Source organism: Podarcis filfolensis, assembly GCF_964270895.1.
Source record: "Podarcis filfolensis genome assembly, chromosome: 1".
In the NCBI taxonomy this organism is placed as follows: Eukaryota; Metazoa; Chordata; class Lepidosauria; order Squamata; family Lacertidae; genus Podarcis; species Podarcis filfolensis.
Window position 1 is genome coordinate 3770736 of NC_139604.1, and position 25618 is coordinate 3796353.

Sequence of the window (25618 nt, forward strand, 5' to 3'; positions counted from 1 at the left end):
AACTTACACAACAACTTCACAAGCTCATCAAAAAAATCTGGGAGAGAGAGAGGAGATCCCTGCAGACTTTAGGGATGCCAAAATTATCAACCTTTTTTAAAAAGGTTATAGTTTCCACAATCTGTTCTATCGGGGCATCTCTTTACTAGCAAAATTATTGCAAGGATCTTTAGAAAACGGCCCCTCACTATCTGAGGCTACCATTCCTGAATCACAAAATGGTTTTCAACCTTCTAGGGGTACAGTGGACATGATTTTCACTGCTCAAGAGTTTCAACAAAAGTGCAGACAACAAAACCAACCCCTGTATATGACGTTTATCGACCTGACTACAGTCTTCGACACTGTGACGCATAATGCCCCGTGGACTGTCCTTCTGAAAATCGTCTGCCCAGATAAATTTGTGAATATCCTTTAGCTCCTCCATGATAATATGACAGCAACAATCGCAGATAACAATGGCTCTCAAAGTGAACCATTCAGTGGGATCAGTGTTAAACAAGATTGTGTTATTGCCCCAACTCTGTTATTTTCATTGCCATTTATTACCATTTCATTGCCATTTATTACCATTTTATTGCCATTCATTGTTTTAATTTATTATTTTCATTTTCCCTTCAACAGTGCTGAAGGGAAACTCCCCACCAGGGTAGAAATTATATATCGAACAGATGGAAAGCTCTTTAACTTGAGTAGGCTGAAAACAAAGAATAAGGTTACCATAACTTCCATTATAGAGCTACAATATGCTGATGACAACGTAGTGTGTACACACTCAGAGGATGACCTCCAAACCATCCTAAATATCTTCGCAGAAGCCTGTGAAAAGCTTGGTCTATCGTTCAGCATTCATAAAACCAAAGTGCTGCACCAACAAGCACAAAACAATCCCTCTGCAGCACCACAAATCCAACTCAATGGTGTAAAGTTGGAAAGTGTCAATCACTTTTCCTACCTGGGCAGTTATATTTCCACAAGGGCCGACATTGATGCCAAAATCCAGCATCGCCTGAGCTCAGCAAGTGAAGCTTTCTCCCAATTGAAGAGCAGGGTGTTTGAGGACATTCATAAAGAAACCAAAATGCTTGCTTACAAAGCTATTGTACTACCAACCTTACTGTAGGCTTGTGAAACATGGAACATTTATAAATGTCACCTCCAACTCCTCGAAAGATTCCATCAACGGCATCTCCGAAAAGCTCTACATATCACTTGGGAAAACAGGTGAACTAATGCCAGTGTACTGGAAGGAAAAAAGATCACCAGTGTCAAACCAATGATTCTTCAACATCAACTTCGTTGAACTGGTCATGTTGTACAGATGCCTGATGATCGTCTTCCAAAGCAACTTAAAACTATTCCGAACTTAAAAATGGAAAGCCTAATGCTGGTGATCAACAAAAGAGGTTTAAAGACTCTCTTCAAGGCAATTTTTAAAAAATGCAGTATAAGCACGGATAATTGGGGAACACTGGCCTGCAAGTGCTCCAACTGGATAATAGCCTCTACCAAAAGCATATTCGACTTTGAAAAAGCACAAACTCAGGACGAAAGGGAGAAATGTTTGGCAAACCCTCACCATGATCAACTCCCACCTGGAAAACTATGTCCCCACTGTGGAAGGGCATGTAGAAGGGCATGTGTGGTGTAGTGGTTAAGAGCGGTAGTCACGTAATCTGGGGAACCGGGTTCGCGTCTCCACTCCTCCACATGCAGTGCTGGGTGACCTTGGGCCAGTCACACTTCTTTGAAGTCTCTCAGCCCCACTCACCTCACAGAGTGTTTGTTGTGGGGGAGGAAGGGAAAGGAGATTGTTAGCCGCTTTGAGACTCCTGAAGGGGAGTGAAAGGCGGGATATCAAATCCAAACTCTTCTTCCACAGCCACTTATGGACTCACTGTTAAGACCATATTCATGGAAGACAATCTTACTCAGCTACAAGTGACTGCCAAAGATGAAGAAGAAAGGCAAGCCATTTTGTTCACTTTTGGAGGAACTATGCCTTGAAATACCAGCTTCTGGGAATACAAGGGAGGAAATTGCTGTTGCATTTGGTTAGTCACTGTGAGTGCGGCACAAGTCTTTGGTCTGAACTAGCAGGGCTCGTCTTCCAGTCTTATGAGAAATGTAGCAATTAAGTTGACTTAGTATAAATCCAGTAATGTAACTCAATCTGCACACAGAGATCTAGATGCAACTAGTTTCTTCTTCTTTTTTCTTTGAAAGATGTACTCTTTCTTTGAAAGGGGTAACCAATGCAGTGTCCTACAGATCTTTGGAGGCTATAACTTCTATTATCCCTGATGACTATCCCTGCTGGCCATGGCTGATGGGACTTTGAGCCGATCAACATATGGAGGGCACAATGTTGGCTCCCCATGCACTAGGCAATACAAACAACTTCGGAAGAAGTGTCTACAACCAAGCAATATATAAAGTCCAATAGGTCAGTGGGATAGATAATTATTTAATCCAGGTATGGGAAACCTGTAGCCCTCCTGGTGTTGCTAGACTACAACTCCCATCATTGGTCGTTCTGGCTGAGGCTGAGAGGAGTTCTAGTTCAACAACATGTGGCGGGCCACAGGTTCCCCAAGAAGGTGATGGGCAAAAAGTCCAAAAAGTCAAGATAAGTAAATAAATAAATAAATACATAAACAATAAGAAATGGAATACCCCCAATTCATAACCCCTAGAAAACCAGGCATTACATTACAACAGAAGACAATTCATCCCATTGTCTCTGGGGGTTGCAAAACTATCAATAATTTTAGTTTTATTTTCCTAGAGTCCTTGAAGAAACATTAGTTTTAAAACACAATTAACCCTACAGCATGTAAACCAACACTGGGAAATTGAGATGTATAACAAAAACATTAAGATCTTAGGTTAATTAAAGCAGTCAATATTTTTTTTGTTACAGCAGGAATGCAAACATTTCATTCCTTGCCCAATTTCCTCAGCTTTTAGTTAAAAATCAAGAGAATTCCATCATTGGAACTACAGAGGTACCTTGGTTCTCGAACGTAATCCGTTCCAGATGATCGTTCGAGTTCCAAAACATTCAAAAACCGAGGCGCAAAGGACTGTCTGCAAATTCAATTGAGAAATTTGAAAAACATGCAGCGGAAGCCGCTCAACTTCTGAGGAGCATTTGAAAACTGAAGCATTTACTTCCGGGTTTTCGGTGTTCAGGTTCCGAAATGTTCATCAACGGAGATGTTCGAGAACCAAGGTACCACTGTATGCACTTACAGTGCCTGCAATTTAGAGGTACTGATTTATACTGGTTGCGGTTTATCAACACAAGAAAAGACACAAAGAAATGTGGCTGCTTTAGAAAAATGGGACAAATGTAACTATTTTTGGAAAATGGGACAACCAGACCCCAAACCAAGTTGGGATCTATACAGATACCAACACAATTGCCACATCCAATGTCTACCATTTAATCATGTTAAACTTTGCCTTTATGCCCAAACCAGATTCCCTAGGAAGCTTACAAAGCACCATACTATACCTAACACAACTAGAAGTACTAGCTGTGCTGGCTTTCGACTCTTATGTTAACCAGCACTATCTTCTAGCTCCTTCAGAAGTTGTGTACAATTTCAGCTCAGCCTATCTTGTTATAATCATGGTGCAGTCTTCCACAGAGCTAAAAGAAATAAATGGTTTTCATAATATCAACCAACCCCTCATTCCAAATGTTAACACATAGTGCAGAACATTTATAGATAAATAATGCTACCCATTAAAAATTTCAGGCATGACTCTTTTTCTTCCTAAAACCTCTAAATTACAGCTTAATCAACATAGAAGAGCTATTGCTTAATGCCTGACCCTTATAGCTCTATATTCTTAGCTATTTACTGATAAGAAAAAGCCTACCTGCTTCACCTAACCACCACCTGAGATGGGCAGAACTCCACAACCCACTCTTATTGCTTCCCTGGCATTTTATTTAAATGAAGTCTTCTGTTGTTCTGTCACCCAGCAGCCAGATCCATGAAAACTATAGTGAAGTCAAAATTCAAGAAATTGCAACTCTCTCACAAGCTATACTGAATGATCCAGCCAATCAGGTTGCCAAATTCAAGAAACAGAAGAGACTAGACAGCTTGTGCGTGTGGGATGGGATTACAACATCTAACTGAGCAGGAGCTTCCATGGATTAATAGGTGTAATTTCTTTTAAGACTTTATGTTCTTTAACTATGTTATTCAGAGGTCCATGCACCAGAAAGCTCATTAAAAATGAATCCCATGATAAATTTAATTAATTTATTTTTTACTTCAGGGAGACAGTCCTATTTGTATGCCTGTTCATAAAGCCCATTCATCAAAGTCCTGGCAGGATTTTACACTTAAAAAATAATAATCTCATTTTGGACAGCCCTATTAAATATCCTAAATCAGAAAATAAGATGGGCACCTAATAAGCAATGCAAAAGAGAACTCAGCAATAGTGGGAAACTTCATGCCCAGCCTCCTGTTTTACACTTGAGAAATAGAAGTAAATTATCTCTTATTCTCCTGTCTCAATTTGATTCCCCACGCAGACTGACCCCATTAAAGTTTGCTCCGCAAAAGACTGTATGGCAATAATACAAGGGTGAAGGCAGACAGGCTGTTTAACTACTGAGTTTGCTGTTAGGCATATGGAACCAAGATACATCGTGGCAAAGCAACCACTTTACACGGTATTCCTGCAGCATCTTTTTGAGTAGCCAGTTGAGAATGTGCCAGGAGTACTCTTCATCTATCTAATTTAGTGGTTTCAACCAGGGTGCCTTCCCTCCCTCCTCTGAAGTGCTCTCGTGTCTCTGCTCCCCAAAGGCTTGCACAGCTGTTTGCTGCCCCAGCCCTGGCTACAAGCTCCGCAGGTGAATGGTGCTTCTGGGGCTGGCCAGGGAGTGCTGCTTGCCAGGAGCTGAGGTGGCTCAGATTCCATGGGTGGCTGCAGCAGCTGCCTGGAGGACTCCCAAGGAGAGGGGAGAGGAGGAGGCTGAGGGAACACTCCACAAGGGAGGGTGTTTGAAAAAGGGTGAGGGGCTGCCAGCTCTGCAGGCAAGAGGTGACATAACTGGGCTCCTGAGCCCCACAGGGGTGCCGCAGAAAGAATGTAGTTGGTCAAGGGAGCCAAGGACTCAAAAAGGTTGAAAAGCTCTGATCTAATTTCATCTGTCTGGATCCTGTGGGCTCACGCTTACTGTTTGTGCATTGACACAGGGGGCTGTGGCCAAATAAGGCTATTTGGTGAGCCTGGAGTGGTGCAAACAGAGAAGCAAATCAAGATGGCAAACCTTGCTGAGCCATGGGGCAGGAGAGAGTGAAGAAGAACAGGAGGGACCCAAGAGGGTGGAAGGAGTGCTTGTTGCCCCCCATCCCCATCAGAAGCAATGCCCTTGAGTGGCAAAAGTCCTGTGGCTGGCTGGAAACTGATTCATCCCCCTCTGTTTTGGGTACCTCCCCAGCTGTGCTCCTACCAACCCTCTGCTACCATATCCTTGCCTTCTCAAAGGCTGACCCTAGTTTTTTTGTTTTTTTGGTAAAAGGTAAAGGGACCCCTGACCATTAGGTCCAGTCATGGCCAACTCTGGGGTTGCAGCGCTCATCTCGCTTTATCGGCCGAGGGAGCCAACGTGCAGCTTCCGGGTCATGTGGCCAGCATGACTAAGCCGCTTCTGGCGAACCAGAGCAGCGCACGGAAACGCCGTCTACCTTCCCGCCGGAGCAGTACCTATTTATCTACTTGCACTTTGACGTGCTTTCGAACTGCTAGGTTGGCAGGAGCAGGGACCAAGCAACGGGAACTCACCCCGTCCCGGGGATTCGAACCGCCGACCTTCTGATCGGCAAGCCCAGCTCTGTGGTTTAACCCACAGTGCCACCCGCGTCCCTTGGTTGACCCTAGTTTTCATTTCTTTATCCTTCCTCCACTCATTCAGAAAGAGAGAAAGGAGGGGTGGCTCTGGTCCCATTCACCTTCAGCTCTGCCCCCGACAGAATTTTCTTGTGGATCAACAGCTGTTCACCCAGCTGCTGGGTTATCATTCGTGGACTACCAGCAGAAGAAGCCTTTTAAAAAGCCCTTTTACTTCCAATATTAGATCACTCATGATTCTTGATCAATTTATATATAGAGTGTGTGCGTGTTTTAAGAGAATCCAGCTTCAGATATTTTCCTACACCTCATTTCTGCTCTGCACTTGGCAGCTAAAAGGCCTCTCCAGTTGGTCACCTGAGAGTCACGGCATGCAGGCTGAGGCAAGCATGGAAGAATGTCTGTACGAAGCAGCGGCCTCCCAAGAGCTGAATGTGCACTCACTCATGGATCCATCTCAGGCAATCTTTCAGCCAAGCCAAAAGCCTACCTTCAGCTATGCAGTAAGTAGAGCCAGAGGAGAGGGAATTGAAAGAGATATTCCCTACATTGCTGAAAGTGGCATCTTCCCTTAATCAAACTCGGCAACAACTGTGCAGTGCAGGTAAGAGAAGAGTAAAGAAATACATCCCCTGCAGAACTGCTCTTCATTTGACAACACGTCCTACAGCATCAGTATCTTTCTTCACTAGACGTTTAAACTAGATCAGTATTCTGCTTATGTGCAAGCCCAACATGCAAGCAGGGCCGGGGCCGGGGGGGGCACGGGAATGTGTTGTGCTCCACCTCCTATATCACCCACCCAACTCATGGGTGAAAAATGGCTTGAAGCGGAGGAGCCTTCTATGCACAGAGGCTTCCCATATGTTTTAAAAGCCTACACAACTGGGGCTCCCCATTTTAGACCTTTGCCTTGGGAGGCTGATGGGTCTGCGTGTAGCTTGATGCATTTATCACTGCTCTCCCTGCTTGCATGTAGGGCTTACACACAAGCAGAATGCCCAAACACGGCTCATGATATGGGACAATCAGCACAGCGACATTTAATGTTTCTTTTTAATTTTAACTAGTTAAAGAGGTTGCAGGAGTTGTAGACTTGTTGGAATGATCTGCTCCAAGAAGCAGATGGGTTCAGATGGTTTCCCAATAAGTCCCTAGTCAGGGAGCTGTGGGTTCTTCTTCCCTCCGGGCAACTTTAAATGCTACGTGAGCCTTTTGGTGTGAGCCAAAGGGCAAGAGCTCAATGGCTCTTGTATTGTGGCTCTTTATCTGGGACTCATGTCCCTGCAAGGAAAGAATAAACCCACGTGCAATGAAGTTACCTTAAATAGCCCACATGGAGAAAACTCATCATAGACAATCCTCTAGAACCGGCTGCACACAGAAGTGATCGACTTCTCTGAAGATGAAAAAGAAGTTGAGACTAAACACAATAAAATATATTGCTGCTAGCAGTATACTGCTGCACTGGGTAAAGAAGCTCATCCCATAGAGGCATAAGGTTGGTGCTCAGGAATTCTGATATTTTGAATCATTGGGAGTTTGCACTGAATTGCAGTAATTGTTTTGATGAATATGTGTTTGTTTTTTGCCTAATTTCTATACTCTTGTGTTTATGATATGATTACTGTATAGTGATTCTAATGCTTGCTCCCAGTACGTTTCCGAGCACAATTCAAAGTGTTGGTGCTGACCTTTAAAGCCCTAAACAGCCTCGCTCCAGTATACCTGAAGGAGCATCTCCACCCCCAGCGTTCAGCCGAGGGCCTTCTGGTAGTTCCCTCATTACGAGAAGTGAGGTTACAGGGAACCAGACAGAGGGCCTTCTCAGTAGTGGCGCCTGCCCTGTGGAATGCCCTCCCATCAAATGTCAAGGAAATAAACAACTATCTGACTTTTAGAAAACATCTGAAGGCAGCCCTGTTTAGGGAAGTTTTTAATATTTAATGCTGTACTGTTTTTAACATTTGATTGGGAGCCGCCCAGGGTGGCTGGGGAAACTCAGCCAGATGGGCGGGGCATAAATAAAAAATTATTATTGTTGTTGTTGTTGTTGTTGTTGTTGTTGTTGTTGTTGTTGTTGCTGCTAATTTTTAATGTTCATGCAAGCCATTTTGAGCTCAACACTATTGGAGAGATGGGAAACAAATATACAAGGTATGACCAGAAAGTTCAGTGAATGGTCACAGAAAATGGACAGCGAGAAATATTTGAACATACAACCTTACAGGCCTTCAAAGGAGGCCCCCCCTCTGATTTAATGCACCATTGACAACATTTGTAAAACTGTTGGAAACTTCTGGATAAGTCCTCTTTTCATACTGCTTTAAGTTCCCTCATCACAGCAGCTTGGATGAGTGAAATGTTGGGAAAACTGTGCCTTTTCAGTGCAGATTTCAGTTTCGGAAAAAGAAAGAAATCCGGTGGGGCCTGATTGGGAGAATATGGAGGGTGGATCAACTCAGTAACGATTTCACACAGAATATGCATTTCCTCCGCCATCATTCGGACGGACAAACGCCGATCCCATATCAATAGCTCGTGAACTCTTTCGGTATTTGCCGCCATCGGCGGTTTGCCAGACCGAGGGTCATCTTCAATGGTTTGCCGCCCTTCACGGAAACACTTAAACCACTCATACGCTGTCTTTCGAGTTACAGCTTCATCTCCGTACACAATTGTGAGCATTTCGTGGGTTTCCGATGCCAATTTACCCAATTTGAAACAGAATTTCATACTGACTCTCTGCCCCATTTTCAATCACAACACACTGCACTATTAACAGCTACTAAACGCTACCGCATGAATGTAGGCCTGTCAACAAATGCCAAGACACATGCGCATATGTTAGCTGATATATGGATGAACGCCTCCCACGTATCTCCGCAAATCCAGCAGTTCCCATTATCACATATAGGGGTGATTCACTCTACTTTCCCGTCACACCTTGTATATATCAAATCAAGAGCCCTTGGGAAATTTCCCGCTGGCATGCGGACTCTCTTGGTGAAGTCCTGGTCACTCTGTGGGATGCACAGGTGTATTGTGTGGTAAACACAATCAGACCTAAGCTCCCTTTCCCATGGAAAAAAGTCCTTCTAGCCTCTTGGTTTACTAGGGAGCAGCGGGCAATGAAGCAGTTGAGATGACAAAGTCTAAACAAAAGTCGTGGAAGTTTTGAGAAGAAAAAGTGGTGCAGATATAGTTTTATAAATAATACAGTATAATGGACTGGATGAGGTCCAATGATTACATGCTTGATCCAAATAGTTTTAAAGGTGGGCCCAGACATGTTCATTTGTTTATTTAAACCATTTATATGCTGCTTTACACTAGGGCTGGGCAATATCTAGTTTTCAACATCATGGTATATCAGCAGCTAAATACCACAATATGCTGATATATGCTGATGTCTGGTATGTATTTCAGCTGTTTCTTCCTCCACATCTTAGGAGAAGAAGCAGCAGCTGATTGCTCAGCCTTACATGGTGACTGAGCCATGAGAGGGGCATCAGGGCTTTCTTGAACCGCTCAGCTGAGGGCGGAGCCTGTGATGTCCCTCGGGCTTACACATGCACTGGCCTGGACGCATGTGAGCTGAAGAGGCATCAGGGCTCCCTCACAGGTGTCTGCCTGTCTTCGCCCAAACAAATGGGCTGCCTCTTTTTGCTCTTGCGGTGGTTGGTCACTCTGGGAGGAAAGACGCAGCCCCCCCCCCCCGGTGAAGGCAGGCTGGTGGCAGCCAAGTACATGGAGTGTGAGAAGCATGTTCTAAAGCTCTGGGCATCTGTCTGCCTTTGCCTGAACGGGCCAGCTCCATCTTACCTCCTGGAGCGACCAACTGTCCCAAGAGGAAAGTGCAGCCCACCCACTTGGGCAAAGGCAATTTGAGTTGCCAATACGTTGTGTTGGCTTGGGAGCTGCACTCTATCAGCAGCTCAAAAAGTCTGAAACCGGTAGTCTGATGTGAACGCCATACCAGTTTATTTACTGGGACAATAAATAGAAGTATCATCCAGCCCCACTTGATGTCATAGACTCTAAGTGGTATGTAGTAAGGTTAAAAATATACACTTAAGATAAAATCATTTAAATCTAACCATACACTCAAAAAACTTACTTTAAATGCCTGTTTTTTAAGTTACTAGAAGATACAGCTATACATCACCTCCAGGCTTCTTGGGGTTTGTGCTTGCAGCCAAACCACCTGTTAAGAGCTTTTTTCAACCAAAAACTCCTTTCTTTGGGCCCAGCACATTTCCAGCTACCAGACACCTAATTAGCAGAGTAAACACACACAGTCATCAGTGTGTAGGAGTTCCAAGTCAGGCACGGAGTAATCAATCACAGGAAACAATCCAGTACATACAGAAATTCATTTACTGTTGGTTTAAGCATAACAGTTACAGAACTATACAGGAAAACAAGCTTCTATCAGTGCCCTGACTGATGTACACTTAAAAGGTTGCAGGCCTTGCCCTAGATAGCTGCAAGGCCTCCGCTCTCCTGATCACATCCTTACAGTTCAAGAGTTGAGTTCAGACTAAACAATCTCTCAGTCCAGTCTAGAAGCTGTGCATGTGTGGGAACAGTTCTCACAGTGTTGACTAGGCCTGTGGGATTTATCGCTATATCATTCATTCCCAGCATGAAGTCTACATCACGATAATGGGTTCATTAAATTTGACCTTGCAATATATCGTTCAAAACACCAGGGGGCAGTATAACTGCCAGCAATTTGAGAAGTCCAGTCCCTGTGTGCAGTTCCTCTCCCTGCTCTGGCTGCTTAGCTGAGATTTATCTCAGCCCAAGAAACATCCAAGACTGCTTGCTCCTTCTCCCGTATGCCCTAGAGGGGCTGTTGCCCATGGCGCACAATGGGGGGGGTGAACCAGCCCCCCCCCCCCTGCAGAGATCCCTGCCTGGCTCCTGCGGCAAGGGCTGGGCGAGTGCAGAGGTTGAACAGCACTCTCTGTGCCCCACCCTCACCTGCCTCCAAACCAGACTGGAAAGCCCCCATGCTGCACTGGCAGCCCTCGTGCCCGTGGCTTCCTCCAGCTGGGCAGAGATGCTGGCCACTCTCCTCACATTCATGGCTGGTGGCGGCACTGGAAGCACCTGGCACCTAACGGGCAGGCAGGTGAGAAGCGAACAGGCGAGTCCCGCGTGACTGGAGCCTCTGTGTGACTGTGAGAAGATGTCAGGACAGCGTCTCTATCTCGGCAACCCCCACCTTTTTGGGGGGTGGGGGGGAGGGCAAGCGGCAGAAGAACTTGCGAGCACACTTCCCTGCATGCAAAGACACACTGAGCACCCCCCCCCCCGCTGGATCGCCCCTTCAGAGAGGTGGTGGCGCTACCCCTCTGAGATGCTGCAGTTGCCTGGCATGCACCTGCCCCACCCTGGGCAGTAGTTGGGGACGCAAGCCCCTGCCTCCACCCCCCACCCATCCAGGACTGCCTGCTCCTTCTCCCAGGTGCTCATGGCTGCTCCTTTTACCACCCGCATGCAGAATCTTCATGCCCACCATATATAGTTCAGTTTTTCAGACACTGTGATATATTGGTATATTGCGATGTTTAGCTGGTGATAATATCATGATGTTGAAAGCCAGATATCGCCCAGCCCTAGTGTTGACCTTGTATCTGCAGTAAACAAACCAGTACTTCAGCAGCTTCTGGTAACTTCCAGTAACTTCTAATAGCTTCTGGTAACTTGTTCAGTATTTCTGTGAATGAATGCCTCACCTCAGCAAGGTTCAAAGGCTATACTATGGCCCAATGCACACAAACATTGGATTATCAGTAAACCACATGAAATACTAAGAATGCAAAAATTAATTTGGAACTCCAAACATTATGTCAGGGTATCATAAGGAAACTACATTTTTAAAGTACCCAGGAATTTCAGAGTCTGATATTTCTAGCTGTGCTAAAGTCTGTTTAATGCTGTATTGTGTTTTTAATATTTGGTTGGGAGCTGCCCACAGTGGCTGGGGAAACCCAGCAGATGGGAGGGGTATAAATAATAAAATTATTATTATTATTATTCCCCCCAATGTTTGAAAGTCCTCTTCAAATGGTGGGGAACTTAAAATAGAAAAGTTTTAAAATAAAATTATCCTTATATGTATACAAAGCACTTAAATTCCTCTTTAGCAAGAGGAAGAAACCCAATACATCCTTTTCTGGTTTACATCCCAATAGCTATAGTGTACAACAGCAGTATCTTTATTGAAACTGTTGCCGGAATTTCAGTAGGAGAAGCAAGAAAGGTTATTGAGAGCTAGCCTGTCAAAATATCTCAATTAGCATCCTAAGCGAGAACATTTGAGTGGGAAATGTATCCGAATTAGGGTTACTTTTGCACACACAATATGTTTTAGGAAAATTAATGAAGGAATGAAAGCATAATAATCAAGTGGCCCAGAAACAAATCTGTGTGTAGCTGTCTATGTCCGATTATGCCATTACCAAAGCCAGATATTCATGCCAGAGGGACTTCTTTAGTCCATTTCGGTTTCACATGAAGCAACAACTATGAATGGCCCAAGTTAGAATGCCAACGGTATTCATTCTCTCTCTGACCCAGTTTTTAGCATTTGTGATAAAAAGGACTGAAGACTTAAGCATTATCTTTTAGGTAAATTCTCTTTAATGTCCTGTTGCCGGTAGCCACCATTCTCATAAAAGAAGTTTAAGACTTTAAGAGAAAACAGACAGCAGCTGCTATTTCAGAGAGCTATTTTAAGGTTCTGTTACCATGTCCATCTAGCACAGATTATATACTGTGCTTGTCAGACTGCTGCTCTACCTCTGGCAGAGACAAGCACTCTTTCTTTCTTTCTTTCTTTCTTTCTGTCTTTCTTTCTTTCTGACACTCTAGGAATAGTTTTGTGGAATTGAGGGCAAAAAGTTTAAGTTAGACAATTCACATTACGAAACAGATGAAATTTGTGGAGCAAAAACAGTTCCTGTTGAAACTGAACCTCTGGACAGGTGTTGAATGCATCATCTTACACTCCAAAACTAATCTTGCTAAACATGGCATTCACCTATAATGTAATGTATTTGTTGCATGCCGCTTGGGGTATAGCACAGCTTTAATCAGCCAAGTATAATACAAAAAACTGCCACTTTAGTATAACATTGGAGATCATACAAGTCATATAAAAAAAGAGCTGTTGCATGCCCCCAGACATGGCCAGATGTCTGCATAAAGCATAGAGAGCATGAAAGACAAGGTTAATTGTGTATAACAAAGATGTTCAGACAGGACCTGAGGACAGTAGCTAAGAATACATTTTCAGAGTGGCACACTCTGGCACAGAGTGGTTGAACAAGAGACTCATAATCCTTACTGCAGAAAGATGCAAAGCCCAAGCTTTTAAGTACAGAATGCTTAAACAGTAAGGTCAAGTCTACATATCGCAGCTAACAGATTGGATGGTAGCTAACAGATTGAGGTTGAATCCTGACAAGACAGAAGTACTGTTTTGGGGGGATGGGACAGGTAGGTGTGGAGGACTCCCTGGTCCTGAATGGGGTAACTGTGCCTCTGAAGGACCAGGTGCATAGCCTGGGAGTCATTTTGGACTCACAATTGTCCATGGAGGCACAGGTCAATTCTGTGCTCAGGGCAGTTGTCTACCAGCTCCATCTGGTACGCAGGCTGAGACCCTCCCTGCCCACAGACTGTCTCGCCAGAGTGGTGCATGCTCTAGTTATCTCCCGCTTGAACTACTGCAATGCGCTCTACGTGGGGCTACCTTTGAAGGTGACCAGGAAACTACAACTAATCCAGAATGCGGCAGCTAGACTGGTGACGGGGAGTGGCCACCAAGACCACATAACACCGGTCCTGAAAGACCTACATTGGCTCCCAGTACGTTTCCAAGCATAATTCAAAGTGTTGGTGCTGACCTTTAAAGCCCTAAATGTCCTCGGCCCAGTATACCTGAAGGAGCATCTCCACCCCCATTGTTCGGCCCAGACACTGAGGTCCAGCTCCGAGGGCCTTCTGGCGGTTCCCTCACTACAAGAAATGAGGTTACAGGGAACCAAGCAGAGGGCCTTCTCGGTAGTAGCGCCCGCCCTGTGGAATGCCCTCCAATCAAATGTCAAGGAAATAAAACAACTATCTGACTTTTAGAAGACATCTGAAAGCAGCCCTATTTAGGGAATGTTTCATGTTTTATCGTGTTTTTAATATTCTGTTGGCAGGAGCTGGGACCGAGCAACGGCAGCTCACCCCGTCGCGGGGATTCAAACCACCGACCTTCTGATTAGCAAGTCCTAGGCTCTGTGGTTTAAGTGCAAGTAGATAAATATGTACCGCTCCGGCGGGAAGGTAAACGGCATTTCCGTGCGCTGCTCTGGTTTACCAGAAGCGACTTAGTCATGCTGGCCACATGACCCGGAAGCTGTACGCCGGCTCCCTCGGCCAATAAAGCGAGATGAGCGCTGCAACCCCAGAGTTGGCCACCTAGGTCGGACTGGACCTAATGGTCAGGGGTCCCTTTACCTTTACTAATATTCTGTTGGGAGCCGCCCAGAGTGGCTGGGGAGACCCGGCCAGATAGGTGGGGTATAAGTAATAAATTATTATTATTATTATTATTATTATCAGCAGTGGGATGAGATGGCAGAATGGACAATGCCACTTCAGCCTACAGGTAGAATACCACAGGTGAAAATATATGAACCACCAAGGAAGAAAAATCACATCATGAAGAAAGTTTCTAGAACTGGGTTTCTGCCTACATTGTAGCTAGAAAATTTGCAAAGAATATTTAACTAGAGGAAGCATTCAAAATATGACCCACCACCTGAAGGTAAAAAGGTGAAGGACCCCGGATGGAGTCCAGTCAAAGGCGACTATGGGGCTCATCTCCACTTTCAGACTGAGGGAGCTGGCATTTGTCCACAGACAGCTTTCTGGGTCATGTGGCCAGCATGACTAAACCGCTTCTGGCGCAACAGGACACTGTGATAGAAGCCAGAGCGCACAGATATGCTGTTTACCTTCCCGCCACAGCAGTACCTATTTATCTACTTGCACTGTTGTGCTTTTGAACTGCTAGGTTGGCAGAAGCTGGGACAAAGCAATGGGAGCTCACCCCACCGCACAGACTCGAACTGCCGACCTTCTGACTGGCAAGCCCAAGAGGCTCAGCACCACCTGCAGTCTCAGAGGTTGTGCAATCCATTCTACCAACTCATGCTTGGGTAAACCAGGCCTATCTGAGAGCTTTGGAAACATTATTATTTTATTATTTTATAAATTTACATACAGCCCTATACCAGCAGGTCTATAATTCAGCCCTAAATCCTATTATTCTGGATGTGTTTGCTGCCCTGAGCTTCTTCAGGAGGAAGAGCATTTTATAAACAGCAACAGCAGCACCACCATCATTACCAGCATCCCAGGAGGAAACGATATTTGAAGACGAAGACAACAACTTTCACTTCTCCAGCACCTACGGCTTGTTGTATCCATTCAATAGGCAGAATGTGGTCTTAAGTAAGCAAAGAAGAGAATGCTGAAAATGATATTACTTAACTGCACTGCACCCACACTTCCATGCAGCACAGATGTGTTTTGTGCATAGTAAGAGAATGAACCAAGCCTCAAAACGTGTAACATATCCCTTCCGTGATGGCGCATGATATTGTGGCAAGGGTGGGGATGAAGAGATTAGGCAACAATATAAATGCATAACTGTGTATATTACTAATAAAAGCCTTGGAGGAAGAGACAATAGCCCTGCCCAAAAGAAAAAGAAACTTATTTATTACTATTGCCCACAAGTCATTCACACACTCACTGGCTGTTAGTTCCAAACAACAGCTGGTAGGTTTTTTAATACTTCTTTTCCACACTTGATCTTAGCCAAAAGGTTGAGAGGTATTTTTTCCTGTTATCAGCAGCCTGATTAACAATAGCATTTGAATCAATCTGGCTAACCTGATCCAAGCACACACACACTCCCCACTCACACACGAAAACAAGTTTCACTACAGCCAATCAAAGTCAACCAACCACACCCTAGGCCAACCCCAACTTCTCTCACCACCAAAGGAATACGAGCGAATAGTAAAGAAAATCCACACAAGTGATGCTGACACAAAACCCCACACACTGACCCCCCACCCCACTCACCATTCCCCCTCCACCTCTTTCCCCCTTTTCTTCCTAATGTAACACTAATGTCTCAACAAATGAAACTGATCTGTAGAAAATGTAACTCAAAAAAAGAAACATTGCGTATACTTTTGTAAACCAATAAATCTTTAATAAAATATATTTTTTAAAAGTATAATTCCCGCACTAAGTGCAATTTCTTAGTATTGTGTAGGAACTTGACTTTATGCAACATGAGTAATTTGTACAGTTTCCTTTTATTTGTTCACGCTGATTTCCTTTTAAAAACTGCTCTCACATCCTGTAGAGGCAAGACATACCAAGCTCAGAAACAAATAAACTACCTGACATTTATTGGCCTCCGTCAAGCATTTAAAAAGTGGTATATAAACAACTGGAAGAATGGGAAATTGTTCACATAAACACTTCAGATGTTACAAAGCAGTTAGTTCTGGAGACAAACCTAGAAAGGGGGAAGGCCCTTCTGCAACCCCAGGAGCCATATCACTTTAGTTAAAGAAAACAGTCAATTGCACATTTCAGTATAAAGGTAAAGTATGTACTGCTACAAACATCACACAATAGTAAATTAGATTAAAACTAGGACACTGGATCAAGATCTTCCAGTAATCATACTTATGGCCCTGTATATTATGTATGCACAAAAGATCTTGGTTAACCAAGGTCTATTAGAAATTATTCTTCATATTCATACAAAACCTTGGTTTCTTATGCTTCTACTCTGGCCTTTAAGTATGAGCCGTGGGGTATCAAGCATTTCTATAAAGCAAAGAAAATACTATCAATAGGCTCATGACCTTCCATGTTTCATTAGGAAGTCACAATATCAGTAAATAAGAATAGGTATGTATGTATTGTATACCTACTTTTGGGGCACCCTGTACACTACTAAATTGTCAGTCCTGGCCAACCAGAAGAATAGGTGTTAAGCAATAACTTGCATATTTAGGGTATAGAATTGAATGGGGGGTGTAGGGACACAGGCTAGAGGGGCTGTGTTTGGGAGACATTTTTGGATCATACTGTGCAACTGCATCTGTTGGCATCACATATCCTAACGTGAACTGATTGATTTAATGGCTGCCTATCCTTACAGAGCCAGAGAGAAGGCTTGGAAAAACCTCAAGATTTGCAGAAATACAAAGAAACACACACAAAAACCCTGAAGGAGTAAAAGAAAAATTCACCAAAAACAGCCCAGTGAGGACTGAGCAAGTAGTTATTTAACATATACCCATTGTGAGATATGGATAAGAGGGCAGACACTCCCTTTAATCTTTTCCCAAATGCCAACCAAGATGGGTAAGGAAACCTTCTCACTGAGGAGCTGAGTGGGGATAGGAGTCTTTTGCAAGGCAAAGTGGGGCAGGCTTGAGGTCTGTGGAAGCATGACTAGTCCTTGCCATGTTGAGCTGTTTTGCTTTTGAGGTAATTTCCCCTCCTGTCTCTGCAGTCAGGCAGGAAGTAAGAATTGAGCAACGGAGCACACTAGATTAAGTCAGGATGCCAAACCGTAAAAAATAAACTACAGCTAGCTCAAGCAGATTCACAAGCCAAGTTCAAACAATGGTTTTAGATTATGGTTTCTTGACAAAACAAACCATAATTCAGTTCATGCACATGAACAAAACAAGAGTTGATCTAAACATACCATGGTTTAGCTTTATATCCGAATGCAGTCGTTTGTCTGCAGTCTATACAAACTGGCTGCTCTACAGCTCAGCTGTGGCCTGGTTCAGATGCAGTACCAAGCCACAATCCTGCCCCCTCCCTCCAGCCACAAAGAAGAGTACAGAAAGCATCTACTTCTGTTTCCAACCAGCTGCAGAGCATTGTTTTAACTTTTAATCAATTTGATTAATTTTAATTATAGTTTATCCTAACAAGCCGGGATCATAGAACATGGTTTGAACTCTGCTTGTTCAGACAAACAATTGTTAAAACTAACTTCATTTCTTTCCAGTTTTGATTTAACAAACTCTATAGGTACTTGAAAATGCATGTTTCCACTTTCCTTCTCACAGCTGTGCCAGAGGAGAGATGAGAGCAGGGGCAATGCACAAATGCAAGGCCATTTCACATAGCACTAAGCCCCCACGGTACCCTCCAGATGTTGTGGACTACAATTCCCATCATCCTTAACCAATGGCCATGCTAGCTGAGGCTGATGGGAGGTGTATTCTAAAACATCTCATGAGCAGAAAGTTGGGGAAGATTTAGCATTATGAGAACTGTACAGACAGCTTACGAGTTTGAGGAAGGGCCATCGCTCAGTGGTAGAAGTGGTAGAACAGCTGCTTTGCATGCACAAGGTCAGATTCAACTCATGGCCCCTTTTGGAACCCTGCCAGAAACCCTGGGAAACTACTGCCAGTTTGTGTAGGCAATACTGAGCCAGATGGGACAGTTGTCTAACTCAGCATAAGGCAGCATCCTCTGTTCCTAACTTAGGTTTTTCAGGATAAGATTCATATGGTATGCTTACTAGGAAATAGTTCCTTTCAGTAGCAAGTTAAATCAGGCTTTTTTGGATGAGCATTTCAAGAGGGAGGCAATATAGAAAATCATTTAGATTACTATTTCATTGTTGTTATATTTTGTATTTTAGTAAAAGTACTGTACCACTGCATTTTATTGTTTTGAGCTTTTTTGTTAGCTGTTCTGGATACTATTTGTTAAAAGATGAGTTATAAATATTTTGGTCATTTTGAATGGTGAGAATTTTTAATTATTTGAGATCATGTCTACATGTTACACTGCGTTAGTACTATCTGAACTTTCACTTTCCGACAGACAGCAACTAAGCTTGGGAACAATGCATTCAGCTCATCCCTGCTTTGCTACAGCTACTATTACACTTGCTCAAGATAGATGGAAACTGGAAACTCTCTCAAGGGAGTACAGCCACAAGTGGTGGTGGGGAGAGATCTAACTGTGTGCCCTGAATCAATCACCTGTTACATGACATGCCAGGGTTTTTAAAGCACGTATTTTCACCTTTATGGAGCATTTGTACATTATCCAAACCTGCTCTGTATCATAGAAATAAGGCTTCACTGGGTGGAGTTAGAGAAGCCATTGTTGTTTATTTTATATTACAAGCAGCCTTTACCCTCCCTTTTTCTCCACATATATGGAGCTTTCATTTGTGCCTTCTATCAAACAATAGACTGCTATTTTGTCCAAATCTAGAAAGCTATGCATTGAATGAAATATAGATTTTCTACAAACCAATATGCAAAATCAATGTTTGATCCAGATTTGCAGGCAAACTAAAGCACACAATTCAACAATATAAAAATAGGAGCATACAAAGGTTAAATCTGTAACATAGCCATATGCCTTACCTTTAAACTCTCAAATATACAAGTCAGATTAAATAATGAATAAACTATCTAGATACACAAAAGCTGCTTTGTTTCCATAGTTTTCACCAACATACCCTCAACACATCTTACTAACAAAATCCATTGTAAATGGAAAATATCTTGCCCTTCCTTAACAAAATTCCTATATCCTAAAACTACAGTCTGAACATAAACTCAAGTCTAAAGAGTTTCACAAGAACATAAAAGTTACAGGCAATGGCACGCAACAGAGAAGAGTTACAAAGGATCGCTTTCCTGCCTGTATTGTTACATGTTGTAACAATGCATTTTGTAATGTTACAATGTTGCTCAAAAGATGGAGACACACAAAAATCAAGCTGGCCAGTCAGTACCGTAGGGCAGTCTGTCAGGAGGATATGGGTTTAACCATCTTTGGGAACATGTCAGAAAAGGAAGTTCTCTCTCCTTTTCTCTTTCACACAGCAACAGTAGGTACAAAGGGCTGGGGAGGAGGGAAACCACCAGGGATCAGCAACCTAAGGCCCATGGGCCACAAGCGGCCCAGGGGGGTCGTTTAACCGGCCCATGGACCCCTGACGCCCACTTGGTCGGCTCCTGCGCGCAAGGGCAGAGCGGGGACCGCCTTCCACGACACTGGCCAGCTTCTCATTGGCTGCAGGAAGCTCCTGCAGCCAATGGAAAGCTGTGCACGCCTCCTCCGCGCCGGAAATAGCATTTGCACATGCGTGTGTGTGTGCGCGCACTCCAGCCCACCGTGGCATCTACAGGACTGTGAGCTGGCCCAAGCCACAAAAACTTTGCCAGCCCCTGACCTAAACCATCTGGAGGGCTTGGTACTTGCGATTTTTTGAGTTTAAAAAGGACAAGCATCTCACCAGAGTCAGTACAGATATCAACTTCCTCATCTTCCACTTCCCTCCTGAGGTTACTTAACTCACCAAAAAAGTTGTTGCCGCAGAAGAGTATAGAAAAGAGTGAGCAAAGCTCACAGTGCAGAACAAGAACACCTCCTAAAGATCTAACTTCTGTTAAAGAAGTAACAGCCAAAACTATACTTCAGAAGCTCTCACCTCTTTCCTGATCTTTAACACCTTAAGTTAGAGGAACCAATGAGAGAAAGAATTTATAGGTATATGAAACATGTTTTAAAGACCAACGTGTTTGCTGTGGTGTTTCTGGGCTACACCTTCCTTTATGAGAACTATGAAGCCTTATAACCAGTTGGCAGATCATATATTATAATACCAAAAGGTAGAGAGAGAAAGAGGGAAAGGTAAATAAGTAGCAGGGTCCAGAGGCCATGGAACATTAGAAGCAACACACAGAACCCATGTGCATAAAAAGTTAAGCCTTGCTTCATCTTTTTGGAGAAATGTGAGATATAATTGCAATAAATAGATAAACAAACTACAAGAACAATGGTTGGTGACTATCCTAATCAAATCAAAGAGCCAGGGTGCCGTAGTGGCTGGAGTGCAGGAGAAAGACCAGGGTTCAAATCCCGCCTTGGTCTTGGAGCTCCCTGGGTGACTGTGGGGCAAGGCACTGCCTCTCAGGCCCAACCTGCCTCACGGGGCTGTTGTGGGGACTGCTTGAGCAGAGGGGAGCAAAGAGCCAGGCATGACCTCTTGAGCTGCGTGAAAGGGAAAAGGTGCAGTATAAATGCAGCACTCAAAAGAAAACAAAATATACAAATGTTTGTGTGTACACCAGTCATGGATCCAGACAAGGGAGACTGCTGCCTTTCATTTAAACCCTGCCATTAAGATAAACGGTTTTGTCTTGGAAGACAATACTCTGTGTTTGCAAAGTTTACTGAACATTTTAGGGGGGGGGGACACATTAAGGGGATATGAATGAGCTTATTAACCCTTCTTCTGCCGTGGTCGCAAATGGGCTGGACCCCCCCCGCCCCGCCCCGCCCCCAACGGCCTCCCGGAAGTTGATGGGAGGGAGGAGAGAAATGGGGGGGGCGGCGACACCTGACAGCTCCCACGTGAAGGGGGAGGGGCCGAGGTGACAGCCCCCGCCCCCCCGGGAGGAGGAAGGAGAGCGGAAAGAGGCCAGAGGCGCCCCCGCCCCCCCCCCGCCGCTCACCTCGCGGGCGATCTGGTTGAGGGCGTCGTCCTCGGCCGCGGCGGGCCTCTCGCGGTTGGGCTGCCTCTTCCTCCCGGCCAGGCCCGCCGCCTGCTGCGGCTGCTGCTGCGCCCCAACCAGCTCCATGGCGCTGCCTCCCTCCCTCTCGACGCCGCTCCTCGCAGGCGCCTCCGGCGTGAGGAGGAGAAGAAGGCGGCCGGGGCAGCCCGCGCATGCGCGCACGGGAGGCGGGCGGGGCCGGGCCGACGGCTCTCCGCAGGGGGCGGGGCCGAGAGCGCGAGAGCGGCGCTCACCTTGCGGGGAGGGAGGGAGGGAGGGAGGGAGGGAGGAGCCCGGCCCCAAAGGCCCCTCAGAAAGGGCGCGCCTTGGGGCAGCGGGCCTTCCGCCCAGGGGGTGCCCCCCCCGACCCCCACTAAAGCCCCGCGCCCAGGGAAGCCCCGCCCGGGAATGGCAAGAGAACAGAAAGGAAGACCCCTCGGCCGCCGCCGCCGCCGCCTCAGCCGCTTCCCCTCTGTAAAACAGAGAATAAAAAGAGCTCCCTCGACAGTGGCTGCTGTCGAAAATTCCTAATAAATTACTAGAAGTATGAACAGATAGAGTGCCTAGTATGCTGAAATCTTTAGAATATGCTTCTTAGACATTTATTTCAGGCCATTGAATACTTCAAAATATCCCCCCCACACACACACACACACTTCTTAGTTTTGCCTCCATAAAAGGTTTGGAAGCTGAAATCCAAAAATATCTCTGATCACAGACAAAATGTTTAACCTTGTTCTAAGAAAATACTTGCCTCTATCACAGAACCACTAAATAGTTTGGCACAGTCAGCCCAGGATCCGAATACTAGAGTCATGCCAGGTCATGAACAAAGTTTGTTGACCCAAGTGGGGTGTTAAATCAATCAATTCATTTTAGAAAGGGAAGCCACAAAGAAGATCAGGAAACTTTACTGCTGGAAACCTACATTCATAAATAATATAGTGTACAATAGATTATAAGAGTAATGAATGCTTCTGGCCTTTTTTCAGCCCCAAGGCAACATGCACGGAAATCACAATATCCCTTGACAGTTGAGCTCAACACTTCTTTGCCCAGAAGCCTATTTATGGCAATTGCTGTATGCACTTGGCTGCATCCATTAATTGTTTCTCAGTCCAGTTTTAAACCCATTTATTTGGAAGCCAGATTAATTTCAGTGGAACTTACATTTACATAAACATGTTTCATCACACTATTTGTATGTACTTGCAAAAACAGCTGTCTGTTGTTCCATTTCTGTTAACTGTGAGTGATCCAAAAAGAAGACATACCAAAAAATAACAACCATATATTTTGCGGCACCTACAAGACCCAGATTTAATGTAGACTCTACTGAATAAACATAAATCTCACTTCAGCAGATTCATGGAGCATTATCCCCAGCTAGTAAACAAGTCATCTTCCAAATATCTCAAGGGCTGTCACATGGAAGATGGAGCAAGCTTGTTTTCTCCTGCTCTGCAGGAAAGGACTCAAACAAGTGGATTCAAGTTACAAGAAAGAAGATTTCAACTAAACACCAGAGAGAACTTTCTGACAGTAATTGCTGATCAACAGTGGAATGGTCTCCCTTGGGAGGTGGTGGACTCTCCTTCCTTGGAGGTTTTTAAACAGAGGTTGGATGGCCATCTGTCATGAATGCTTTGGCCGAGATTCCTGCATTGCAGGACGTTGGACTAGATAACCCTCGGGGTAGCTTCCAACTCTAAGATTATATGATTCTCTCTGTGTGAAATATATAAAATACATGGAGGGGACAATGTAAACAGGGGGGCCAAAAGGCCATGAAAGCAAGAAAAAGAAAAAAACTGTGATATTTCTCTGCAAAACTCAGGTGTATGCAAATAACCGTTCATAACAACAATAAGTGGTGATAATACAATCGCCCTAACCTTGCTTACTATGTTTAAAGGGAGAAGAAACCATTGCATAGTTTGAGGTCTGAACAAACAGAATCAAAGTTAGTCATAAGCTATCTGCCCCCCCCCCAATTAACATTAGTTGCTCAGTCTGATTCATTGTCCCTCCCCCAACAGGAAGAACGCCAAAATCCCGCCTTTCTTCTCCTTCCCTTCCGTTGCTCTCTGAGCTTTTCCTGTCTCCTCATACAGGGACTGAACGGCTGGCCCGTCTCTTCCCCAGAAGACACAGCCTCAGACTCTGGCTTATCTGATGGTTGCCTGGCAATGCTTTGGCCAACTTCCAACTCTTCCTCTCCTTGAGAGCAAACAGCTTCTTCCCTGGGAAGGAGGGATCCGGGCTGTCCTCTCTAAACTCAGACAGACAGCTCCTATCTGCAGAGCAGCCCCTTGCTCACTCAGCTCAATTTCTGAGGCTGACTCTTTCGCTGCGTTCTGGAGGGGCCTTGTTCCTAACAACTGACATAGACTGTCTGACAGTGATGCTGATACTGGCTGAGTCTGCCCTCCTTTACTTCAAATCCTAATAATCTTCAAATCCTGAGTAATCTACTGGAGACCCTCATTCTAGACCTGAACACTAGTGTAAAGCACCCACCTCCACACTAGCCTGGCCTCTGCTTATGGTTTCAAATATTACCTTAATAAAATTACATAATTTGCACATCAACTAAGCACTAAAGATGTAATGCTGAAAGGCCTAGTTCAGATTACAGGTAGAGGTTTACTACCAGCAGACTCCAAGAACCAATCCCTGTTCACTAGCTTTACAAGATCTCATATCCTTACTCACTAACATACAACTTTTGTCTATAATTGTGATTATATAAATATTAGGGTTTATATCTAATCTATATTTATATGGGGGTACGCCTTGTTCAATAAGAGAGGCCTTTTGAATGAACATACATAGGATTGTACTGCACATGCCATTTATAAAGTAGCAGCCTGTAAAATCTTCATATTTTTGAAAAATGTGAACATCTCGGATAACTTTTATTATTTTTATTATTTATTGAATTTATATACCGCCCTATACCTGCAGGTCTCTGGCGGTTTTAAGCACTGCTTTGACATCAGAATCCTCTGTAAAAGTTAGTGTGATGACTTTAAATAAAAAGAAAGGCATTAAATAAAAAGAAATGGTGATTAGCTGCCCTTAATGCATAATAATATATTAATAATAAATGAATTGAGAGACTTCAAATAAGCCTTTATAGAATCTATTTTAAACTTAACCTGTGCTTTATTAATTAAAAAAACAAATTAACACAATATCTTGTGAGCTTTTAATTGGCTCTGTTGAGTCTCTCTGGATAATTCAGCATGTGAACTATTTGTTCTCCTTTATTGCCCTATTAGGTCAAGGTAAGCTTTTTTCAGAAGCAGCTATGTGGCATGAGTCAACAGGGTGTGCAGCAGAGGAACACTTGAAATATTTCCACTTTCCTCTTATAGAAAATCAGAACCCAAGCAATTTCCAGTCCATGTTTAGAGAGCCTCATGTCTGTAACAGGATTAGGGACTGTTGTCTATTTCAGAGTGACGTAGGGGTTTCACCCTCAAACCTTACTGATAAAGTAAGACTCCTTACACAAGACTTGAAGGTGAATCTTTACTTGCCAGGATGGCAACAATTTAGCAAGCTGTATTATTTTTATATCAAGTTCAATACAATTTATTTCTCTTCCTTGAGACCAAGAGAGGGTCTCTAAAAACACATTCTTTCACAGCAATTATGGGCGTAGCCAGGATTTTTGTTAGAGGTGCAGGCCTTTTATTGGCGGGGCAGAACCTCACTTAGCTATGTATTTTTATTGATTTTTATTGATGGGGGGCAGCTACCCCTCTCTGCCCCCTTTGCCCTCCCCCCAGTTATGCCCATGACAGCAATGTGTAAATCATTAGTCCATAGCTTGCCTGTCTTTATAAGCTCTTCCGGAAAGAGTCCGCTTGAATTCTTCACACTCCCATGTTCCCAGTCAACAAAATAACGGCGATGCAACCAGCCAACCTCCAACTTGCACCCTCGCTTCTAAGACAGACAGACTCTCTCTTTTACTTTTAAAGGCAGTTAACAAGTTAAAAGGGCAATGATTCAGAGTTTCTGTGACCTTGATTGGACTCACCTGCTTTGCAGCCGCTACATTACATATGTTT

General features: G+C 44.2%; 1 protein-coding gene across 33 annotated transcripts in view; it reads right to left on the reverse strand.

Annotated features, from left to right (window-relative positions):
* LRRFIP1 (LRR binding FLII interacting protein 1) overlaps positions 1-21979 on the reverse strand; it is a 105485-nt gene extending 83506 nt beyond the window's left edge. For 16 of the 33 annotated variants that reach the window (XM_083626753.1, XM_083626755.1, XM_083626745.1 and 13 more), the window contains exon 1: positions 21498-21965. In XM_083626753.1, the coding sequence (XP_083482879.1) occupies positions 21498-21623 (126 nt within the window). In that variant the 5' untranslated portion in view covers positions 21624-21965. Of the gene's footprint in view, positions 1-21497 lie in introns of all 33 variants that reach the window. The other 17 variants (XM_083626752.1, XM_083626744.1, XM_083626749.1 and 14 more) reach the window with 2 other exon arrangements.
* Positions 21980-25618: the final 3639 nt, after the last annotated feature.